The 23,431-nt window shown below is 38.8% G+C and overlaps 1 protein-coding gene across 3 annotated transcripts in view; it reads right to left on the bottom strand.

Moving 5' to 3' along the window:
• The window catches only part of LOC136746956 (1,4-alpha-glucan-branching enzyme), a 374,922-nt gene that overhangs the window by 277,815 nt on the left and 73,676 nt on the right, over positions 1-23,431 (bottom strand). For all 3 annotated transcript variants that reach the window (XM_066699867.1, XM_066699866.1, XM_066699865.1), the window contains exon 4: positions 2,383-2,508. In XM_066699867.1, the coding sequence (XP_066555964.1) occupies positions 2,383-2,508 (126 nt within the window). The remainder of the gene's footprint in view (positions 1-2,382; positions 2,509-23,431) is intronic.

The following is a 23,431-nucleotide window of genomic DNA, read 5'->3' as shown; positions in this document are numbered from 1 at the left end:
AAAAAACACAAAGAAAAATGAAAGTATGAAACAACAGTCAGCTGCAGAAAGTATTAATTTCAGATGCAGATGTGAAACAGGAATCACATCTTGGTGTTCTGTGGTTGTCAGATACACATTGCGTTATCAGTTCTAGGCCAACAAATGCACAAAGTAAATGGATTTCATTTTGCCATCATAAAATGTGTATAGGCAGCTATGAAACAAGTCCAAAATTATGTGGCACTCTGCTACAAGATCATATTTTACTAACAAATATATTAGGACAACAGAAAAATATAAAAGGACAGCTGCTTATAATGCATTTAATAGGGTTTAGGCCAGCCCCTGGTGCCAGTGACTGCTGCTATGCTTTCAATAGCAATCACTACACAAGGAATAGCATGCCTTTTCTCCTTCAGTTCAGTTGTTAGTTCACTGACAGATGCTGGTCTTTGCAGTTTCTTCATGATTCATCTACTTAGCTCCTCCTATAGGTTCTAAAGGATTGAGATGGCCTTCCAAAATTGCCAGTGTTTCATTCACAGCACCTTCAAAAGTTGTGTGTTGCCACCATCACCCAAAATACCACATTACGCACTGCAGGTAATTTTCAATAATGGTTAGAATGATCTTTGCAGGACTAAACAGTTTAGCAGTGACACGTTTAATTATGATGTTCAAAACATTGGATTTGATGCATGTTCAGAGGAAATCTATGGTTTCTAAAAAATCCATACAGGTACAGCTTTTCTTATAGAACTGCCACATACAGAAAGAGAGACAAACATATGGATATATTTATTGAGCTACTACAATTGTGTTTATACTTTGTTAATCCTGTAAAGTAAGAATGCTTTCAAAAATAAACATGTTAATAGATTATATTTATGAGTTAACTAAATGCAAAGTGAGTGAACAGAAGAAAAATAAATCAAATCCATATTTGGTGTGACCACCCTTTGCTTTCAAAACATAATCAGTTCTTCTAGGTACACTTACACAAAGTCAGGGATTTTGTAGGCATATAGTCAGGTGTATGATTAAACAATTATACCAAACTGGTGCTAATGATCATCAATTCAATATGTAGGTTGAAACACAATCATTAAGTGAAACAGAAACAGCTGTGTAGGAGGAATAAAACTGGGTGAGGAACAGCCAAACTCAGCTAACAAGGTGAGGTTGCTGAAGACACTTTACTGTCAAAAGTCATACACCATGGCAAGACTGAGCACAGCAACAAGACACAAGGTAGTTATACTGCATCAGCAAGGTCTCTCCCAGGCAGAAACGTCAAGTCAGACAGGGGTTTCCAGATGTGCTGACCAAGCTCTTTTGAAGAAGCACAAATAAACAGGGAATGTTGAGGCCTGTAGACCCAGTGGTCAGCCAAGGAAACTTACTGCAGCAGATGAAAGACACATCATGCTTACTTCCCTTCACAATCGGAAGATGTCCAGCAGTGCCATCAGCTCAGAATTGTCAGAAAACAGTGGGACCCTGGTACACCCATCTACTGTCTGGAGAAGTCTGGTCAGAAGTGGCCTTCATGGAAGACTTTTGGCCAAAAAGCCATACCTCCGATGTGGCAACAAGGCCAAGCGACTCAACACTGCACGAAAACACAGGAACTGGGGTGCAGAAAAATGGCAGCAGGTACTCTGGACTGATGACTCAAAATTTGACATATTTGGCTGTAGCAGAAAGCAGTGTGATCACCAAAGGGCTGTTGTTTGCAGGCAACAGTGAAGCATGGTGGAGGTTCCTTGCAAGTTTGGGGCTACAGTTCTGCAAATGGAGTTGGGGATTTGGTCAGAATGAAGTACAGGCAGATACTTATCCATCATGCAATACCATCAGGGAGGCATCTGATTGGCCCCAAATTTATTCTGCAGCATGACAACAACCCCCAAACATACAGTTAAAGACATTAAGAACTATCTTCAGTGTAAAGAAGAACAAGGAGTCCTGGAAGTGATGGTCTGGCCCCCACAGAGCCCTGATCTCAACATCATCGAGTCTGTGTGGGATTACATGAAGAGAGAGAAGCAACTGAGGCTGCATAATCCACAGAACTGTGGTTAGTTCTCCAAGATGTTAGGGCCAACCTACCTGCCAAGTTCCTTCAAAAACTGTGTGCAAGAAGAACTGATGCTGTTCTGAAGGCAAAAGGTGGTCACTCCAAATATTGATTTGATGTAGATTTTTCTTCTGTTCACTCACTTTCAATTTAGTTAATTGATAAATATAATCTATTAACATGTCTATTTTTGAAAGCATTCTTACTTTACAGCATTTTTTCACACCTAAAACTTTTGCAAAGTACTGTATATATTATATATTATGTATATATACATGCTGAATACATGCTATTTAATAGTTTTTAAAATACTGACATACCTTATATTGTTGTGGAGGGTCCCAGTGCACCCAGTCGTATATAACAGATGTCTGGTCACGTACTACGTACTTTGCCCAGGGTGAGATTCGAAACAGGAGCTCTCCAGTTTTGCTGCGTATGACCACCTGGGGACCAAAACAACACACTCATGTCACTCCACTGCATTTCTGTTGGGAGACTGGACCATATGTGGCTTTTCAGAGTTCTAATGCCATTTATTGATTTTTTTGCTTTCAACTTGAACTAGAAGCATAAAAAAGGAAAGAAAGAAAATAAAGTCTATCCTTTCATTTAGGAAATCTCAGATAAAATGCCCCCTGTATTTTTCTTTGTACAAAAATAAAAATTACTGTATTTACAGTTGCAGCAATCAAACTGAAGTTCTCTCTGTCAATAGCTGAGATACACAAAGAGCATACACAGTATCAACTGTCAGACAAGGCTTGCAGGCCTGGAAGGACACAGAGCAGGCATGAGTGGAGAGCCCAGTCGTGGCTCTTTCATATTAAACCTCTAGGCTCACAACTGCGCTCAATCTCAAGACAAATTGTGTGGAAAAATTGGGTTGTGGACAAAATCACATTGGATGTTGGTTAGAGAATACTGAACTCCTGAACTAAAAAGCTAGTAATTTACTCCCCTGTCTACTTAGCCCCCTGATACATCTGGCTTGCAGCATTCCAGTTCAAGTACCCTTCAACCCACTGTTGGCTGGATAGAAACAAAATATAACAATAATCATCCAAAGGCCAGGATCAGAGGGCATAGATGGAAATTAAACACAAACAGATAGCGGGCATTCCCTGTGGCACAATAAGAACTAGCTTGATGAGATCCATGGATCAATAAGCTTCAAGCCATAAGACAAGTACAATGTCTCCACTGGCCATCTCTAGTTAGGCATACAGCTGGTGAACTAATACTGGGAAATGATGGCAATCCATTACCTGCCATCATTGAAACTATTGATTCCTGCTCAGTACGCCATTCCCAAATCCAGAAGGTAGATTAAGAGATTAAGTGAATTGCGAATAAAAGTGGTGTCCAAGTCACTGATTTCAAGACCAGAGATTTTGAATTGTGATAATGTCCTTGCCCCATAGAAGGGTGGGATCTATTTTAACAGCATATAATTCAGTTTAATAAATCTGCAATTGTACCTTTAACTTGTACAGTTTATGGTGCATCATAGGACAACAATTATGTATTATTTGTTTTCAATGAGTTGAAAGTCAGCTCAGAGGGGGTATAAAGAAAGGGAGATGTGCATTCAAATTCAAGCTTTGATTCTCTCCCTTTATGGGAACAGGTTAGCTACTGCTGACCTCTGGGGGAGGGGTCAGTATGAGGGAAACAGAAACTGTGAAACAGGCAGCAGTTTGTCATGCAATTAGCTTAATTCTGACTTTGAAGAATGACAGATAGTTGGCTGTGCCTTTAAAGAGCACAGGGGAGAAACAAGTAGATTACCATAAGTCTAATTTAAAATGTAGGTGGATCCTGTTTCCATTTAACACCAGAATAGTGTTCAACTGAGCATTTTTCAATGTCACCGCACCTTCGAAGCTATAATTAGATTTTACTTCCATCAAACCATTTTCCCCAGACTTTCTAACACCTATGCCACAGGATAGGCTACCTCAAGCATGCCTGAAACATATCAGAAGACACTGTATCCCAGAATTAATTTACAAATGTTAATACACCTTCAGATCTGGGATGTCAATCAAAAAAATCCATCAAAACTCCAAAGTGTGGGATAGGCTCAGAACTATTTTTTTTGGATGCTCGGGGAGCAAAATCTCTGTGTGATGATAATATAAATGTTATTAATAGGAAGAAACTAAGATAGGACAAACTGATGCAATATCGGTGCCTGCTGAATAGGAATCGAATCCACAGAAGTAATGGAATTTATAAAGGTGATATGTAATTTCAAAGAAACTCTCCATTGGCTTTTAATTGCCCAAAAATAGTCTTCTCTCAAATCTGCAATTTAAGGGGTTAATACCCTCTATAACCTATTTTCTGTAATGAGGAAACACAGTAATTCATGTTAGAATGATGCCTTCAAACAAACTGAACAGATTGAGAAGAGGATAGCGGTGAAGAAGAAAAAGAGAGAGATGCAAGGGGTCTATTTTAATATTTATCTTTTTGACAGAAAAGGTCACATTTTAAAAAAACATTTTAATTGTCGAAGGTAAGTAAAGATTTCCCAAGGAATGCTTGACAGCTGTGTCAGACACAAGGTGGGCTTTCTTAAAAAAGGGACTGGAAATAAAGTGATTGAGAAAGTGCCAGAGGTACACTTGTTACAAAGAAGCCTGAAGTGAGCGTGGAACTACAACCCTCCAAGAATTAAGACTATAGCCAAGCCAAGGTTATTGAGGGAATACTGAAACACCAATACTCTCATTCCTTCTTCAAGATAACAGAAGGGGCTCACATCACACTATTCAAGAATATACATTCCTTTTAAGTACTTCTGCTATTGTGAACTGGTATTATAATTTCCCTTAGGATATAGAAACATTTCCCAAAACTAGCATGTCTGTGTGCTTTCTATTATTCCTTTGAAAATTCAGAAATAAATTATGATGATACACACACACACACAGATTATATATATATATACACACACACACACACACACACACGCATATACAGCAAGGAAAAGATAGACAAGTGAGAAATGTGCAGAGTTCCAAATACACCTGACATTCCCTCAAGGGAGTTGTCACAGATTGCATGGTACACTATTTCTCGTAATTGTATTGGATACTATAGAAGTTACTTTTCATTATAAATCCAGGCATAATGCAATTTTTTTATTTTTTTTTTATAACTTAGTGTAGCTATGTTAAATACATATCAACAGACCTTGAACATTAATGAAAACATGCTTTACTGTACACATTTATAGACTTAATCATCTATTCAGCTACAAATCATAAGAACTAAATTAAATCACATGTTCAACACTAAACAGAAGTGCCATTTTGATCAACACCAGACCATAGTTCTTACTGAGGAAACAGGCATTTCTCAAGTGGAACAATGTGTGAGCATTTCCATTTGCAAAGAACCACATCAATGTGCTGAACAGATGGAAAATCGCTGTCAATAAACAGTCACCAAAGCCCTGTGTGATATTACGATGTGAAAACTGTGATTTGTTTAAAGCCATAGAACCCCTTTGCATTTGCAAGTTATCACAAGCAAATACAGTGAGGGAAAAAGTTAACAAGGGAAATAAGTATTTGACCCCTTCGACTTAGTACTTGGTGGCAAAACCCTTGCTGGCAATCACAGATGTCAGACGTTTCTTGTAGTTGGCCACCAGGTTTGCACACATCTCAGGAGGGATTTTGTCCCACTCCTCTTTGCAGATCCTCTCCAAGACATTGGTTTCAAGGTTTCAAGGCTGACGTCTGGCAACTCGAACTTTCAGCTCCCTCCACAGATTTTCTATGGGATTAAGGTCTGGAGACTGGCTAGGCCACTCCAGGACCTTAACGTGCTTCTTCTTGAGCCACTCCATTGTGGCCTTGGCTGTGTGTTTTGGGTCATTGTCATGCTGGAATACCCATCCACGACCCATTTTCAATGCCCTGGCTGAGGGAAGGAGGTTCTCACCCAAGATTTGACGGTACATGGCCCCGTCCATCGTCCCTTTGATGCGTGCAGTTGTCCTATCCCCTTAGCAGAAAAACACCCCCAAAGCATAATGTTTCCACCTCCATGTTTGACGGTGGGGATGGTGTTCTTGGGGTCATAGGCAGCATTCCTCCTCCTCCAAACACGGCGAGTTGAGTTGATGCCAAAGAACTCGATTTTGGTCTCATCTGACCACAACACTTTCACCCAGTTCTCCTCTGAATCATTCAGATGTACAGGCCCGTCTGAAGTTTGCCAATGAACATGTGCTTTCTTGAGCAGGGGGACCTTGCGGGCGCTGCAGGATTTCAGTACTTCACGACGTAGTGTGTTACCAATTGTTTTCTTGGTGACTATGGTCCCAGCTGCCTTGAGATCATGAACAAGATCCTCCCGTGTAGTTCTGGGCTGATTCCTCACCATTCTCATGATCATTGAAACTCCACAAGGTGAGATCTTGCATGGAGCCCCAGACCGAGGGAGACTGACAGTTATTTTGTGTTTCTTCCATTTGCGAATAATCGCACCAACTGTTGTCACCTTCTCACCAAGCTGCTTGGCGATGGTCTTGTAGCCCATTCCAGACTTGTGTAGGTCTACAATCTTGTCCCTGACATCCTTGGACAGCTCTTTGGTCTTGGCCATGGTGGAGAGTTTGGAATCTGATTGATTGATTGCTTCTGTGGACAGGTGTCTTTTATACAGGTAACGAGCTGAGATTAGGAGCACTCCCTTTAAGAGAGTGCTCCTAATCTCAGCTTGTTACCTGTATAAAAGACATCTGGGAGCCAGAAATCTTGCTGATTGATAGGGGATCAAATACTTATTTCCCTCAGTAACATGCAAATCAATTTATAACTTTTTTGAAATGCGTTTTTCTGGATTTTTTTGTTGTTATTCTGTCTCTCACTGTTAAAATACACCTACCATTAAAATTATAGACTTATAGAATTATATAATTTCTTTGTCAGTGGGCAAACGTACAAAATCAGCAGGGGATCAAATACTTTTTTCCCTCACTGTACATATATATTTTTTTACTTACTTTTTTAAATAAAAAATGTGAATACTCGTTTTGTTAATTCATGCTTTCTTTTGGATATTCGAATATGCGATTAACCATGTCCATCCTTTGTTTCCACTTCCACTCGATCAACTCCTAAAACTACTTACAACCTCATAATTCATACAAATGAGGCAAGCTTTCACTTAAACTGAGCAACTTCTACCCTTGCATGCAAGTGTTTCTCTTCCTAATCATTAAATTAAACAACAGCTCTGCACTTCACCTAACTACCAAATAAAGACTATAACTACACTTTGAAACCTGATTTTCTGAATGTTTTGTAAAGACCTTATTTTTTGTGTAGTTTGTCTTTAGCTGTGGATATACACTCACCTAAAGGATTATTAGGAACACCATACTAATACTGTGTTTGACCCCCTTTCGCCTTCAGAACTGCATTAATTCTATGTGGCATTGATTCAACAAGGTGCTGAAAGCATTCTTTAGAAATGTTGGCCCATATTGATAGAATAGCATCTTGCAGTTGATGGAGATTTGTGGGATGCACATCCAGGGCACGAAGCTCCCGTTCCACCACATCCCAAAGATGCTCTATTGGGTTGAGATCTGGTGACTGTGGGGGCCAGTTTAGTACAGTGAACTCATTGTCACGTTCAAGAAACCAATTTGAAATGATTCGACCTTTGTGACATGGTGCATTATCCTGCTGGAAGTAGCCATCAGAGGATGGGTACATGGTGGTCATAAAGGGATGGACATGGTCAGAAACAATGCTCAGGTAGGCCGTGGCATTTAAACGATGCCCAATTGGCACTAAGGGGCCTAAAGTGTGCCAAGAAAACATCCCCCACACCATTACACCACCACCACCAGCCTGCACAGTGGTAACAAGGCATGATGGATCCATGTTCTCATTCTGTTTACGCCAAATTCTGACTCTACCATCTGAATGTCTCAACAGAAATCGAGACTCATCAGACCAGGCAACATTTTTCCAGTCTTCAACTGTCCAATTTTGGTGAGCTTGTGCAAATTGTAGCCTCTTTTTCCTATTTGTAGTGGAGATGAGTGGTACCCGGTGGGGTCTTCTGCTGTTGTAGCCCATCCGCCTCAAGGTTGTACGTGTTGTGGCTTCACAAATGCTTTGCTGCATACCTCGGTTGTAACGAGTGGTTATTTCAGTCAAAGTTGCTCTTCTATCAGCTTGAATCAGTCAGCCCATTCTCCTCTGACCTCTAGCATCAACAAGGCATTTTCGCCCACAGGACTGCCGCATACTGGATGTTTTTCCCTTTTCACACCATTCTTTGTAAACCCTAGAAATGGTTGTGCGTGAAAATCCCAATAACTGAGCAGATTGTGAAATACTCAGACCGGCCCGTCTGGCACCAACAACCATGCCACACTCAAAATTGCTTAAATCACCTTTCTTTCCCATTCAGACATTCAGTTTGGAGTTCAGGAGATTGTCTTGACCAGGACCACACCCCTAAATGCATTAAAGCAACTGCCATGTGATTGGTTGGTTAGATAATTGCATTAATGAGAAATTGAACAGGTGTTCCTAATAATCCTTTAGGTGAGTGTATGTTGATTGCCTGCATCTTTTTTAATGCATAAATTACAAGAAAGTGTGATGGCAGATGATAATCCAGGCATATTCAATCTAGATAAATCTATTTTAAACATGTCTAAGCCAATGGGGATACTATTCTGCAAATTTTAAACGCCAATCAACTCTTTGCCATTTCGAACAATTACGTGTAAAGACAATACTTGTGAGATGAGATGTTTAACACACACACACCTCCCCCACACAAAACACTATTGTCACATTAAAATGCTTAATTCAATATGTCATTAAAGTGGACGGTGGACTGCTTCAGTGAGAACCTCCTTTACACTGAAAAAGCCATTAGTGCCTCATTTGTAGCTTGAATTAAAATGTAATCTGTGGTGAAATCCTTGAAACCCCTGCTACTAGTTATCCTCAGTTGTGTAATTCAAATTTAGACAAAAAACAGATACATGTCTATGTGGAATCTAACCCATACTTATAGGAAATGCTTGGTGTTTAAAATTTAAAATAAAAAGCCATTGTAAGAGCTAGTACTATAACTGGCAAACTACTGTAACAGTTAACAACTAGGCAGGGTCGAATTACGGGGGGGATTGGGGGGGTTGAACCCCCCTAATTAAGACTTGGACCCCCCCCCCCCACACGAAAGAGGCAAAAATAGAAGGGTAGGGGGGTCAAAACATGAATATATCGTAACGTAAAAAGCGGTCCCCCGCTCTCACAGTTACTGACCGTCAACCCCCCCATTTGGATGGCAACTGTCACTATTAGCTATCAAAGTGATGTGACCGTCCACCACAAAACCTTGGACACATTAACAAAATTAAAAAAAAATGAGATAATTACTTAAATATGATTGATCTGGATTATTGCTTTATATATAATGCGTTAAAATATGTTAATTTCTCATAAAGTTATGACATTTTAAAGTTCCAATACAAAACAGTTCTGACATTCTCTTCATAAACTCCTCAGCAATATACACCTATATACATCATATTTACATTACATATAGTACACATAATCGTGACACGTGTGTTTTGACCTTATGCTCGAGTCACAGATTAAATTACACTCTTGGTTTACAATGTTTTAGTTTATTGCACTAGAGACAACCTGCTGTTTCCTATAGCCATGCAAAGGGCAAAGGATTGTCTTGTGCATTGCTCCTTGTTGTTTAATACTTTCAATGCAAGTCAAGGCTTCAATGCCATGAATAGAAGTGTTTGATAAAGTTAGGATTACAACATGATGTACAGTACTAAACAGCACACAACAGACCCACAACAATAAAGAGAGCATAATGATAATAGGAAACAAAAGCGTTATGCCATTAACCATGAAGCTCCCATCATCAACTTACTTTACCTTGAAACCCCCAATAATCGGACCAGTTATCTTGCACTTTTAAAATGTGGCCATTTCAGGATATATATTATCATCTCAGACAGTAGCGTTTGCACATAAACTGCGGGCTTACATGTGGAAATGGGCATGTTTCAGATTAGTTCGGTGGTGGAGCATCACATACTTTCTTTTAATTTGTGCAAAAATTTAATGCATCAATTTTCAGCAGGTCATTCATTTTGGAATTGCTCCTTAACATTTGGTTGGCTAGTTATGTCCTTTCATGGTATGTTATGTTGATTTCAAAGCTAATCACTGATTCTGACTGAAAATGTGTTTGATAATAGCTATGCATTGAGGCCACACACAAACATCAGTTGACATAACAGGTGAGGTGAAATAATGAATAACATCTGAAACATGCCTCTACCTAGTGCCTTCTTGTCCTCGTCCTCTTTTCTGCACCCTATGGGTACTTTTCTAAAAGATGCCATCTCTCTCTCCACCTCTCTCTCGGATTAGAAGCACCGCTGTAACCTGCCCATTCCCGCACTAGTTCATGTTTTTAGGCACGCTCGTGCTACATCTCAGTCAATCCGCTCGTAATCGGCATATTGTACGCAGGCCAAAAGCTGGTTGGATTTTTTTTTTTTTTTTTATATAAACCAAAATATTATTTGTGTCATATTTTAGGGGACCTTTGATATTCTGGGGCCCTAGGAGACCGCCAGTATGTCGGACTGGCCCTGTAGGGTTCAATTTATATAAATCTTGACCGTGTACTTTGTCAGCTTGCAGGTTAGATATGTAATTCAAAATAATTTTAAAATACATATTTATTGTACTGTATTGTAGTGTATTGTACAAAGCTATATATCTACATATCTATATATCTATAGCAGTCCTTCAGTGCTGGAGTTGTCTGCGTTAATCTGAGAGTAAAATATGATGTGATGGCAAATTCAAATTGTGGAACCCCTTGGTGGGTACTTTATGCATTTTTCAGGTCACAGGATTTGCTACGCAAGTTACGTAGCAGGAACCTGAAAGCACTGGATGTATAGTACATATTATTTAATTGACTATTATTGTTTTATGATATAATAACCTGCTTTCTATTAGTTATATATATTGTGAAATATTGACTGATCCTGTTCTGTGGTCTTGACCCAGAATCGGCTGAGACATCGAGTCCGATTCCAAGTCCAGACAGGGTCAAGTCCGAGACCATTCAAATCTCAAGTACTATAGCTCTTATAGTCACTGACTTGTTAAAACACACACACACACACACACACACACACAAATAAAAAAAATCACACCATGTCAAAACATAACCAACCCACATGGCATGACAGAACCGATCCCATTCAGTAACCTACAGGATCAGCATGTCATTCTGCAATCAAAGGTTGTGTTTGCAGAGCCACACTTAGAAGATATTTCCACCAGTACCAACATTCAAGTGCATGACTTTAACAACTAAAACACGATAAATCTTCATTTCAAATGCCTGGGGGAACAAAAAAGTCTTCAAGCCAACTGTAAACATCATTAATGCTGCTTTGTTCAGCAGCACACTGTAGTGTATCAGCCTACACACCAGATTCACAGGAAAATATATTTTACACGTTATTTTTCGTGTTCATAATAAATTAAGTTTGCACGGCAGCTGTCTCTCGTCTGAGCATGGCTTGCAGATGATGCTCTTTTTGGAGATACTGCACCTGCTTCTTTTTAAAAAGAGGGACTACAAAGCACCAAGTGGCTTCCACAGAGGCATCTTCTCAATTTGTTAGGGCCTTATTTTACTTGCCGTAATTATCACCTTTTTTTAATCATATATTATTAATCATATATTAGAAGTGATCAACATATCAAAGGGGATTTATTGTGCAGAATACCAGGGATTAAACCTATGTGAGATAGAGAGGAAAGGCTGCCCACATTAAACCTAACTTAGACACCAAGATAGAGACCTGCCCTGAAAAGGATATGCTATCCACCATCCTTTTTACCAGTGTAAAAAATAGACTAGAGAAAAAAAGAAAAAAAAGCTATTTTGTGAATAAGTGGGGGAGTAATTTTTTCTTCAAATTAGAGATAAGGAACAATGGTGTCTATAATAGTAAAGCATTACAAAGATCTGTGAACTGTGATCTATTCTCAGAAAAACACTGGTGCCCAGGCCATAACAATTCTGACCTTCGTCCAATCTCAAATCACAATACAAAAAAAAAAAAAAGTGTCCTTGATGTATGAAGGAGCAGAATGCTTTCTGTCAAACTTGATAGTGCCTTTCTGTATTGGAATGATCATTTTGCATTTGGGGGTGCAAATGTAAGTTTAAGGTATTGTGAAATAAGTGTTTGTACACATCTGAAGGTGGAAAAAATTGTTCTCTCAGTGGGGGAGACATCTGAAATTACATTGATAAGTGACTTAGTGACTGTTTTATTTTTTTATTTTTTTGTCACCGTGCCAATATGGAAAGTAAATGCATTGAGTTTGCAGTCTTTTTTGGATTCAAAATTTAAAACATGAGCATAGGGTGAGCTCTTATTAAAGTCAATACAAAACCAGAAGTAAAAGACAGGATTTCATTCTGAGAATGGAAAAGTCCTGTTCATTTCTCACTTTCACTCTGAAGGTACAAATGAGATGAATAATTGCTGGAACAACAGGCATAATTTTCATACTGTTTTGAAATAATTATTTCTGTAGCTCTATTATACCCTTCACAGACCCCGCTGTGGTTTTCTTATTAGAGGTGTGCCACCTGGTGACATTTTGCACTCAGTTAAGATGCCAAAAAAATCTCAGTTTGGGATGTGAAAATACTGTATGAAAGAAAGCAATTTAGGAAAAAAATCTGATTTATAAACAACTATGGATGCCCTTAAGGAGCAAAAAATATTTGAAAAGCCGGTCTGAATAAACACAAGAGCCAGAGAGGAGTCTTGTAAATAAAAGTATTGCTCTTATGGAATTTGAATTAATTAATTAATTGTCTAGCTCCTGAAGCTGTTTGAGCTGCCAGCATTGTTGTCTAGAATTCCAAAACAAACATTTACTTTAGACCTTTGTAAGGATTACTATTAAAATCACAATTCTATTTGTGGCATTTGTGAACTTGTGCATGACATTCCAGTTCTGTTGGACAAATTACAAGCAAGTAAGTAAGTATTCTCTCCTTCAAATAATACACAACTGGCTCACCTGGCACTCTCCGAACACTAAGGGCACTCAAGTGAGTACGAAGCAGATTTAAAAGGCCGTAGGACTCCAATTCTGCAAAGCTGTAATGCCCAGAGGTAACATCATAGTGTACCAAGTAAATTACATATACAAATTTGCTTATTTTTGTTTTCCCCCCCTTACAAAACAAAAACAAAAAAAATATCACAAAATGCCTCATAAATCACAAATAAATGTTTGCAATGAAACATAATTAAAAATGAAATTAAAATACCTGTGTTTTGACTTTTTCAATGTGATTTAATATCTCACTAGACTGCAAAGAGGCGTGTGTGTGTGGGGGGGGTAATATATATATAACTTCCTGACCATTAAAAATAAAACTGTGACAAATGGTCAGAAAGTGAAAACGGGTTTAATGTAGATGGAAGTACCACAAAAGGGTGATGACATCACTCCAGCAAACAACCAATGAAAGTCCCTTCGCTCGCCACAATTGTATACTGGTGGCACAATAATGCATTAATATGTATGTTTGTTTAAGTATTTCCCATGCTTAATTACTAAGGACTGTTTTTAATGGGAAGAAAGCCAGATTCTGAGAGAGGTTTAGAAGTCTGTCCTTCTTATTCTAAATCCAGGAAATACTCAAAATTGAGTTTTGAATAGGTGGTGAACGAAGACCTTAGTGTGCTGTGCTTTTCATTGCACTTGCAACTGATAGTTCCACACCAAATTAAGGGAGACAGATTTAGAAACTATGCAAAAAGATTCTTGAACATTTCTTCATCAGGAAACTGAACGACTACTGTGTTCAATTAATACATTGAATCAAATGGCATCTGTGGGAAATGGGAACCGATCACAAAGCAGTGTTGTTCAATTGTAACTCTCAATGGCTATCACCCAGAAATATTTTACATACAGGTATCTGATTAGGGCTTTCAATTGGATCAGATATTAGCTAATTGTGTGGGTAATCATTTCACTTGAGTCAGAAAACCTTGAATACCCACCTGAGACTGAGATGGATAACTCGTTTAAAAAAACTCAAGAATCAATTTCAAAAGGCTTTTATTTGAAGCTGAAAGGTGTAGATAATCAGACATAAATTGACCAGCATAATAAAATACAAATTCAACTAAAACACTCTATTAAAAGAGTTGATGACCCGTTTCATCATGGATAAATGGAATTAATATACAACAGTCACAAAGCATGTAACTGTAAAAGACCAGTTTATACTGTATTGAATATGAACTGTGAACTCACATGAAACTGACAAGAAATTGAAACATTAAATATTTATTTTTTAAAACTGTATCTGTGCTAATTTATTCAATATTCCCTAAATAAGATTATTTTTTTTCATCTAGCTTTCATTCACTTAGAAAACCATTAACCTTTCCATAGAAAGCAAACCGCTTGGAAAAGAAAGAAAAAAAAAAGAAAAAGAAAAGCTACTTGTTCCATGAAGTAATTTCCATTAAATCAACTAAATGTTATGGCTTGAGAAAGGTAAGATCACACTATAAAATAAATACCAGGATCATGCTTATACTGTATTTCCATAATGGCACACTTATATATTTGTAAAGAATACAAGTCAGTTAAAACAAAGTAAATCAAATCATGGGGATCTGGAAGAGATTAAATAAAAAGTAAAAATGTGCTCTCACTGGAAATATGTGTTGTGGTGTAATGTCTGATGTGCTGTGGGAGTAACACTCCATACTAAAATGAAAACTACTGACAGAATGAACATCACATGTGTGCCGAGAAAGCCCCCAGAGATTTAGATGAAAAAAGGAATTCCCAAATTTGCAGCACTGACAATTTATCACCCCAATACAACAGACGCCATTTATAAAGACAAAACCAAGAAGACCTCCCCCCTTTCCAACACCCAGATGTCATCACATTTAGGATCTGAAGCGTTAAAGACGTCACGACTTAAATAGAAAATGTACCAGATTCTGGTCTCCCGGGTAGACTTAAGTCAGGTTTGAATGAAGGTGTGTATGCAGTTCTCAAGTTTTGTGTTTTTGTTTCTCTGTTTCAAAAGGTGTATTTTTCTGGCATACACGTATCATATACAACCTTCCTTTATAATATATATCAGCCATAACATTATGACCACCTGCCTAATATTGTGTAAGTCCCCCTTTTGCCACCAAAACAGCCCTGACCCGTCGAGGCATGGACTCCACTAGACCTCTGAAGGTGTGATGTGGTATCTGGCACCAAGACGTTAGCAGCAGATCCTTTAAGTCCTGTAAGTTGCGAGGTGGGGCCTCCATGGATCGGACTTGTTTGTCCAGCACATCCTGCAGATGCTCGATTGGATTGAGATCTGGGGAATTTGGAGGCCAAGTCAACACCTTGAACTCGTGATTCATCAGACCAGGCCACCTTCTTCCATTGCTCCGTGGTCCAGTTCTGATGCTCTCGTGCCCATTGTAGGCGCTTTCGGCAGTGGGCAGGGGTCAGCATGGGCACCCTGACTGGTCTGCGGCAACGCAACACACTGCGATGCACTATATGTTCCAACACCTTTCTATCAGAACCAGCATTCACTTTTTCAGCAGTTTGAGCTACAGTAGCTCGTCTGTTGGATCGGACCACACGGGCCAGCCTTCAATCCCCACGTGCATTATTGAGCCTTGGCCGCCCATGACCCTGTCGCCAGGTCACCGCTTTTCCTTCCTTGGACCACTTTTGATAGGTACTGACCACTGCGGACCGGGAACACCCCACAAGAGCTGCAGTTTTGGAGATGCTCTGACCCAGTCGTCTAGCCATCACAATTTGGCCCATGTCAAAGTCACTCAAATCCTTACGCTTGCCCATTTTTCCTGCTTCTAACACATCAACTTTGAGTACAAAATGTTCACTTGCTGCCTAATATATCCCACCCACTGACAGGTGCCATGATAACGAGATTGTCAGTGTTATTCACTTCACCTGTCAGTGGTCATAATGTTATGGCTGATTGGTGTATATACACACACACACACACACTCACACTCACTGGCCACTTTATTAAGTACACCTGCTCGTTAACCCAAATAGCCAAAACAGTGAGTTATGTGGCTGCAACTCAATATATAAAGCATGCAGTCTTGGTTTACTTGACTAAATATTAGAATGGGGAAGATGCATGATCTAAGCGACTTTGACCGTGGTATGATTGTTGGTGCCAGACATGGTGGTTACAGCATCTCAGAAACAGCAGATCTCCTGGGATTTTCATGCACTACAGTCTCTAGATATCAGAGAGTGGTGCGATAAATAAAAAACATCCAGTGAGCAGCAGTTCTGTGGGTGAAGACACCTTGTTAATGAGAGAGGTCAGAGGAGAATGGCCAGACTCGTTCAAGCTGACAGAAAGGCCACAAATACTCAAATAACCACTCTTTACAACAGTGGTGTGCAGAAGGGCATCTCTGAACACAGAACATGTCAAACCTTGAAGCAGATGGGCTAGAGCAGCAGAAGACCACACTGGGTTCCACTCCTATAAGGTAAGAACAGGAAGATTTGGCTACAGTGGGCATGTGATCACCAAAACTGGACGATTGAAGATTGAAAAAACGTCACCTGGTCTGAAAAATGTCAGTTTCTGCTGCAACATGCACATGGTATGGTCAGAATTTGACATAAAATGCAAGAATCCATGGATACACCCTGCCCTGTGTCAATGGTATAGGCTGGTGGTGGTGGTGTAATGGTGTGGGGATTTTTTTTCCCCACACACATTAGGCTCTTTAATACCAATTGAGCATCATTTGAATACAAGAGCGTACTCATTTTCAAATGCATACTTCCAACAGGATAATGTGCCATGTCATAAAGCACACATCATCTCAAGCTGGTTCCATAAACATGACAGTGACTTCAGGTTACACCAATGGCCTGCACAGTCCCCAGATCTCAATCCAAAAGAGCACTTTTGGGATGAGGTGGAATGTATGCAGCATGAATGTATGTCCAAAAAATCTGCAGGACGAGTCGGCATGGACCCTAAAGTGGATACTTCCCTAAAGAATGTTTCCAGCACCTTGTTGAATCCATGCCGCAAATAATTCAGGCTGTTCTAGAGGAAAAAGGGAATATTATTGTTCCCCCATTACATTCTGAGAATGATGCAGTTATTAACCTGTGTAGAACCCGTCTCTGAAATAAGTGGAGAAGTCGTTGATATAAAGCAAATAGAACTTTAATCAAGCCGGCTCGGAAGCACCACGTCAGGAAATTCCTTCAGTGAGGACTTAATGTTTACAAACATGAGTGCAGCTTTATAGGAAAGTGACGTGAAATCTTATGGTCGTTCATCCAATCAGAAGGTACAAGTCTGAGTATGTTTACGATCTGTCTTCCCGTGAAGAGGTGATGGATCCAAAAAGCAGATGTCCGTCTTTGATGTGCACTAGGATGATGCAATCCCACAGTTGTCATTTACCTACTGTAAATCGCTCATTAACAGAAACAGTTCCTGCCTATCTGGAGAAACAATTAAGTCACAAACAGATTTTAAACAAACAGCTGTAGGCTATTTCGGCACTGTGTAATCTTTTATTACTGACAGGAGTTTCTAACAAATGAACCTTGTTGACCTTTTGCTTAGCCTGCAAAAGCTAATCTGCTCAGTCTGTATACAAGCTAGTATTAATATAAAACATTATATAATTATCACAAAACACTTTCTTCAACTTTCCTATAAAGAGTCTTCAACCTGTCAGTCTCGCTCTCTCAGCACACATCACACCAGATGTCCGTTGGGTTGATCCAATATCGTAATATCTAAGGGGGGGCAAGGATTGACCATTCCCTGATTGGACTTGCCCGGATTGTATTACAAAGTGATTGGTCAAACAGATTTAGTCTTTTTCGAATTTTTTGAATTGATAGTGGCTTATTATCAGTTAAAGATCTTCTACTCCACTCCACATCAATTTTTGTCATGTTGAGTGCAAAGAATGTGGGTATAGATAGAGCTCGAGTGAGATTTTCATATAATAAGTGAATGACAATGTGGAAGTTAGCACTAGCTAGCACATTTTGCTAAAATTAAACATGTATAAATTTTAAAATTATTTTTCACATATAAGGGTGTCTTGGACAAAGCATATCATGTATGAATCCTGTATTAATATTTTTATATTATTAGCTATTTTGGGACTGATGCCAGAAGGAGAAAACCCACTCCTGTCAGATTGTCTGTGTATACGTCACAAAAGTAATTTCTTTGGGTAAGTGCATTTTTAATTAAAATTAAGTTCTGGCATGATATGGTAATGTTGTCGGTCTCTCCACAACAACCTAAGCGTATGTGAAAAATGCTTAAAAAATGTATTCATGTTTGAACACTGCAAAAAGTGTATCAGAAATTGCTAATTTCCATATATCCTTGTTAATATCACTGTATGAAAATCTCACTCACACTCTCTCTGTATACCGGCATTCTTTGTGCACAGCATGGCAGTTCCCATTGAAATAACATGGAAAACAGTATCTTGTTGACTGGGCTCGAACCTGTACATAAATCACAGCCGGAGTAATTTGTTATAAGCTGTTTAACTGCAACAAAAATGTAATCAGCATTCACTCGTAGTGTAGATTGAATTGCTGCCAACAATATGGCTAAGTAAAAACTTTTTTTACTATTATCATGCTGTAAAATACATTTAAGAACAGGTCTTAAAGCACTTGTTTTATAGTTTTGCTACTTCCTCGTTCGCTGTACATTAGTAATCAAGAGTATACTGACAAGCAGCTGCAATCCAACCTACTTGTTAGACATTGCTGTCAATGAAGCTGCTACATGTCATAAACACACTGATAGTTACAATGTTGTATCACTGATAGCGGCAGACAAAGACGTGCAGAGACAAAGAATTATAATAACTAGAAAGATATTTAGTATACAGAATAAACTATTATATTTTCAATAGGATAGCCTATTATTTGTGACTTCTGGATCATGAAGGCATGGTATGGCAACATACTTAAATTGCCTCTAATATGTTTGAAAATCTGATATTAGCTTTAGCCTACAATTAAGAAAAAAAAAAGTACCCTAACAATGAAAACTCGGACACTTCATCATGACGGCGCACCGTGGGCGCTGACTTCATTGTTATTTCAGTATGTTGATTTTGCCATAATTGTGGGCTGGTGGACCCCAACGTACTGGGCATATATATATATATATTCCCTTTATCATTCTTCTCTATAAATCTGTGTGTTGTTTTCAGAACTTGTCACTGAATATAGGAAAAGCATATTCTTCATGTTAATCATTCTTGTTTTAAAGGAGGCTGTGCAGTTCCTTTATTACATAGACTGATCTAGATCAATCTAGGTTCTCCTAAAGATTGACATTTAATTAATTCTCTTTTTCTAACACCAAAAATGTGCTGCTTACTTAGCTTGATTGGTAAATGTGCACATTTATAGATGATTACCATGTTGCTGTGTGCATTTAATTTAAATTATATAATTACAAAGTTTACTCTACGTTGGCATATACTATTGGATAAACACATGTAAACAATTAGCATATAAATTAGTCTATGAAATGTGCAGAGAACGTCAATGATTCAGATTTTCAAAAGACAATTCCTCCTTATCGTTGTACTGAAAACAACATGAACATTGACAATGCTTAATAATATTTAAAAAAAAATAAAAAAAAAACAGCAGCAGCTTGTTTTGGAATTACCAAGTTATAAACTTGTCCACCTCTCTTTTAAATTAAAAATAACGTGTTTAAAGAGAGAATATTCATCCTGTCCATTCAAACAAACTGCTCTTAGTAAATTGTTGCTCACTGCAAATTTATGTAAAGTATAATTACAACTGGCTGGTAACAGTTATTATCTAGTATTACAGCTCTTATACAAATCAAACTAAGAAAAAAACTGGGGAGGGGGGTTGGAGTTAACTAAAAGTATTTGATCCCCTGCTGATTTTGTACGTTTGCCCACTGACAAAGAAATGATCAGTCTATAATTTTAATGGTAGGTGTATTTTAACAGTGAGAGGCAGAATAACAACAAAAAAATACAGAAAAACGCATTTCAAAAAAGTTATAAATTGATTTGCATGTTAATGAGTGAAATAAGTATTTGACCCCTTTGACTTAGTACTTGGTGGCAAAACCCTTGTTGGCAATCAGAGAGGTCAGACGTTTCTTGTAGTTGGCCACCAGGTTTGCACACATCTCAGGAGGGATTTTGTCCCATTCCTCTTTGCAGATCCTCTTCAAGTCCTCTTCAACGAGGCCGACGTTTGGCAACTCGAACCTTCAGCTCCGTCCACAGATTTTCTATGGGATTAAGGTCTGGAGACTGGCTAGGCCACTCCAGGACCTTAATGTGCTTCTTCTTGAGCCACTCCTTTGTTGCCTTGGCTGTGTGTTTTGGGTCATTGTCATGCTGGAATACCCATCCACGACCCATTTACAATGCCCTGGCTGAGGGAAGGAGGTTCTCACCCAAGATTTGACGGACGGGGCCCATGTACCATCGTCCCTTTGATGCAGTGCCCCCCAAAGCATAATGTGTCCACCTCCATGTTTGACGGTGGGGATGGTGTTCTTGGGGTCATTCCTCCTCCTCCAAACATGGCAAGTTGAGTTGATGCCAAAGAGCTCAATTTTGGTCTCATCTGACCACAACACTTTCACCCAGTTCTCCTCTGAATCATTCAGATGTACAGGCCCGTCTGAAGTTTGCCAATGAACATGTGCTTTCTTGAGCAGGGGGACCTTGCGGGCGCTGCAGGATTTCAGTACTTCACGACGTAGTGTGTTACCAATTGTTTTCTTGGTGACTATGGTCCCAGCTGCCTTGAGATCATGAACAAGATCCTCCCGTGTAGTTCTGGGCTGATTCCTCACCGTTCTCATGATCATTGAAACTCCACGAGGTGAGATCTTGCATGGAGCCCCAGACCGAGGGAGACTTACAGTTATTTTGTGTTTCTTCCATTTGCGAATAATCGCACCAACTGTTGTCACCTTCTCACCAAGCTGCTTGGCGATGGTCTTGTAGCCCATTCCAGCCTTGTGTAGGTCTACAATCTTGTCCCTGACATCCTTGGACAGCTCTTTGGTCTTGGCCATGGTGGAGAGTTTGGAATCTGATTGATTGATTGCTTCTGTAGACAGGTGTCTTTTATACAGGTAACAAACTGAGATTAGGAGCACTCCCTTTAAGAGAGAGATCCTAATCTCAGCTCGTTACCTGTATAAAAGGCACCTGGGAGCCAGAAATCTTGCTGATTGATAGGGGATCAAATACTTATTTCCCTCATTAACATGCAAATCAATTTATAACTTTTTTGAAATGCGTTTTTTGTTGTTATTCTGTCTCTCACTGTTAAAATACACCTACCATTAAAATTATAGACTGATCATTTCTTTGTCAGTGGGCAAAGATACAAAATCAGCAGGGGATCAAATACTTTTTTCCCCTCACTGTATGGTGGGCTAGAAATGTATTTCTCCTGAACTTAATATTATTCCACACCCCCATTATAAGTATACTGAGCTTTGCTTCCATGGCCAAGCAGAATATGTACTACCTTAAATTTTTTGAATGATCATGAGCCATAGACAACCCATTACAACAGAAGCACGCAGCAAACAAAATATTTGATTGTTCTGGGCAATTCAAAGCATTACAATCAAACCTCGTCTGTTGAGGAATATTAGGAGAAGCTCTCTAAAGTAATAGTTTCAAAATGGCAAGATAATATTGAAATCTGTGCCCAATCAAAATGCTGGAGAGAGAGAATTCTAAATTAGTTATTTAATGTTTTAAGTATCCACAATGCAAAACAATGGTTTTCCTCTTTTTTTATGTTTTTGTATGTAAAGGGCACTGGAAAATGTATTTTCCTTATTCCTTATGATCTGAGAAATTAAACCATAAAAAGTTCAGTCAAATTATGAAGAAATACACCAAATTAACCTTAACTTGAATAAAATAAGTTAGAGGTGTATATATTTCATATAGAGATGTGGACTAATTTAATAGTAATCTGTTTCAAGCACAGAAGGAGAAAGCACAGTGATGCTTTCATACACCCAAAGGGGGGGAAACACAAACAAACAAACAAAAAATGTCCAATGAAAGAGTATTCAGCTCTGTATGAAACTTAACAAACCTTTTAACTTGATGTTCTACAGCAGGGGTGGAGAATTCCAGTTCCTGTGGGCTGCAAGGGTTTCTACATTTCATTCCGTCTCAGGTATTAATTACCTTATTGAAGTCATTATTGGGTTAATAAGTCCAATCACCTGCTTCTTCCAGGTCTTAATCAGTTGCTAATTATAAGGTAACTATAAAATCAGCCCATCCCCTGAGAACTAGAATTACCCAGCCCTGTTTAAGACATTCTGTTGAAGGTCATGAGTAGTGCCCTAAGATTAATGTTATAGATTTTGTAACAAAGACCTAAGAGAAGTAAATCACTTCATGGTTCATACATTTATAGCTTTGTACTTTCCTGCTGTGCTGAATGGTAAAATTGTTTCTGGATAATTCCCTTTTGCAGGGCCACGGCTAACAGGGATCTTTGACCATAGATATCTCCACCATCACTCAACCATTCTCAAGTAATCGAGATAAAGATCTGGCCAGGCAGTGCACCTCTGAAAATACAGTATATACCTGAGGATTTGATATGCACGTTACAAGCAGCTTGATGCTTTCAAATGAAAGAAAGATAAAAAGAAAGAAAGCACAGACAGTTCTAAGTGTCTAGATGTGAAAAAATAAAAAGAGTATTCATCTTAATCGAAAACTCATCACTCCAAGTGCAACGCAAAGCCCAGACTGAATATCAATATTTCAGCTAGTGAGAACTTTCATGGCTTTAGTCAGTATAGTGGAATGGTCCTGCTGTGCATCATAGGCCAAATAAATTGGAGCAGCATCAGTTTAGCACAGCACCTGTAGAAATTAATTATAATTTAATTTCACATGATCCTCATACAAAACATAATACAAAAATAAAGACTTTAGTGAGCATTTGGTCCAAACAACACAGAATCAGGCTGTTTATTCACACTTTGTAAGGAGACTGCCCCCCCAACCCCACAAGCCCACTTCCTATGCCTACAAGAAGGAGAGTTGAAGCTTTTTACCTATTGCTAGGACATCTGTTATTTGTAATTAAATCAGAATCAGCTCTGTGAATACACTATTTCTGAAGCATCCAAATCTTT

Source organism: Amia ocellicauda, chromosome 3, assembly GCF_036373705.1.
Source record: "Amia ocellicauda isolate fAmiCal2 chromosome 3, fAmiCal2.hap1, whole genome shotgun sequence".
NCBI lineage: Eukaryota > Metazoa > Chordata > Actinopteri > Amiiformes > Amiidae > Amia > Amia ocellicauda.
This window is presented reverse-complemented; position numbering and strand designations above follow the sequence as displayed.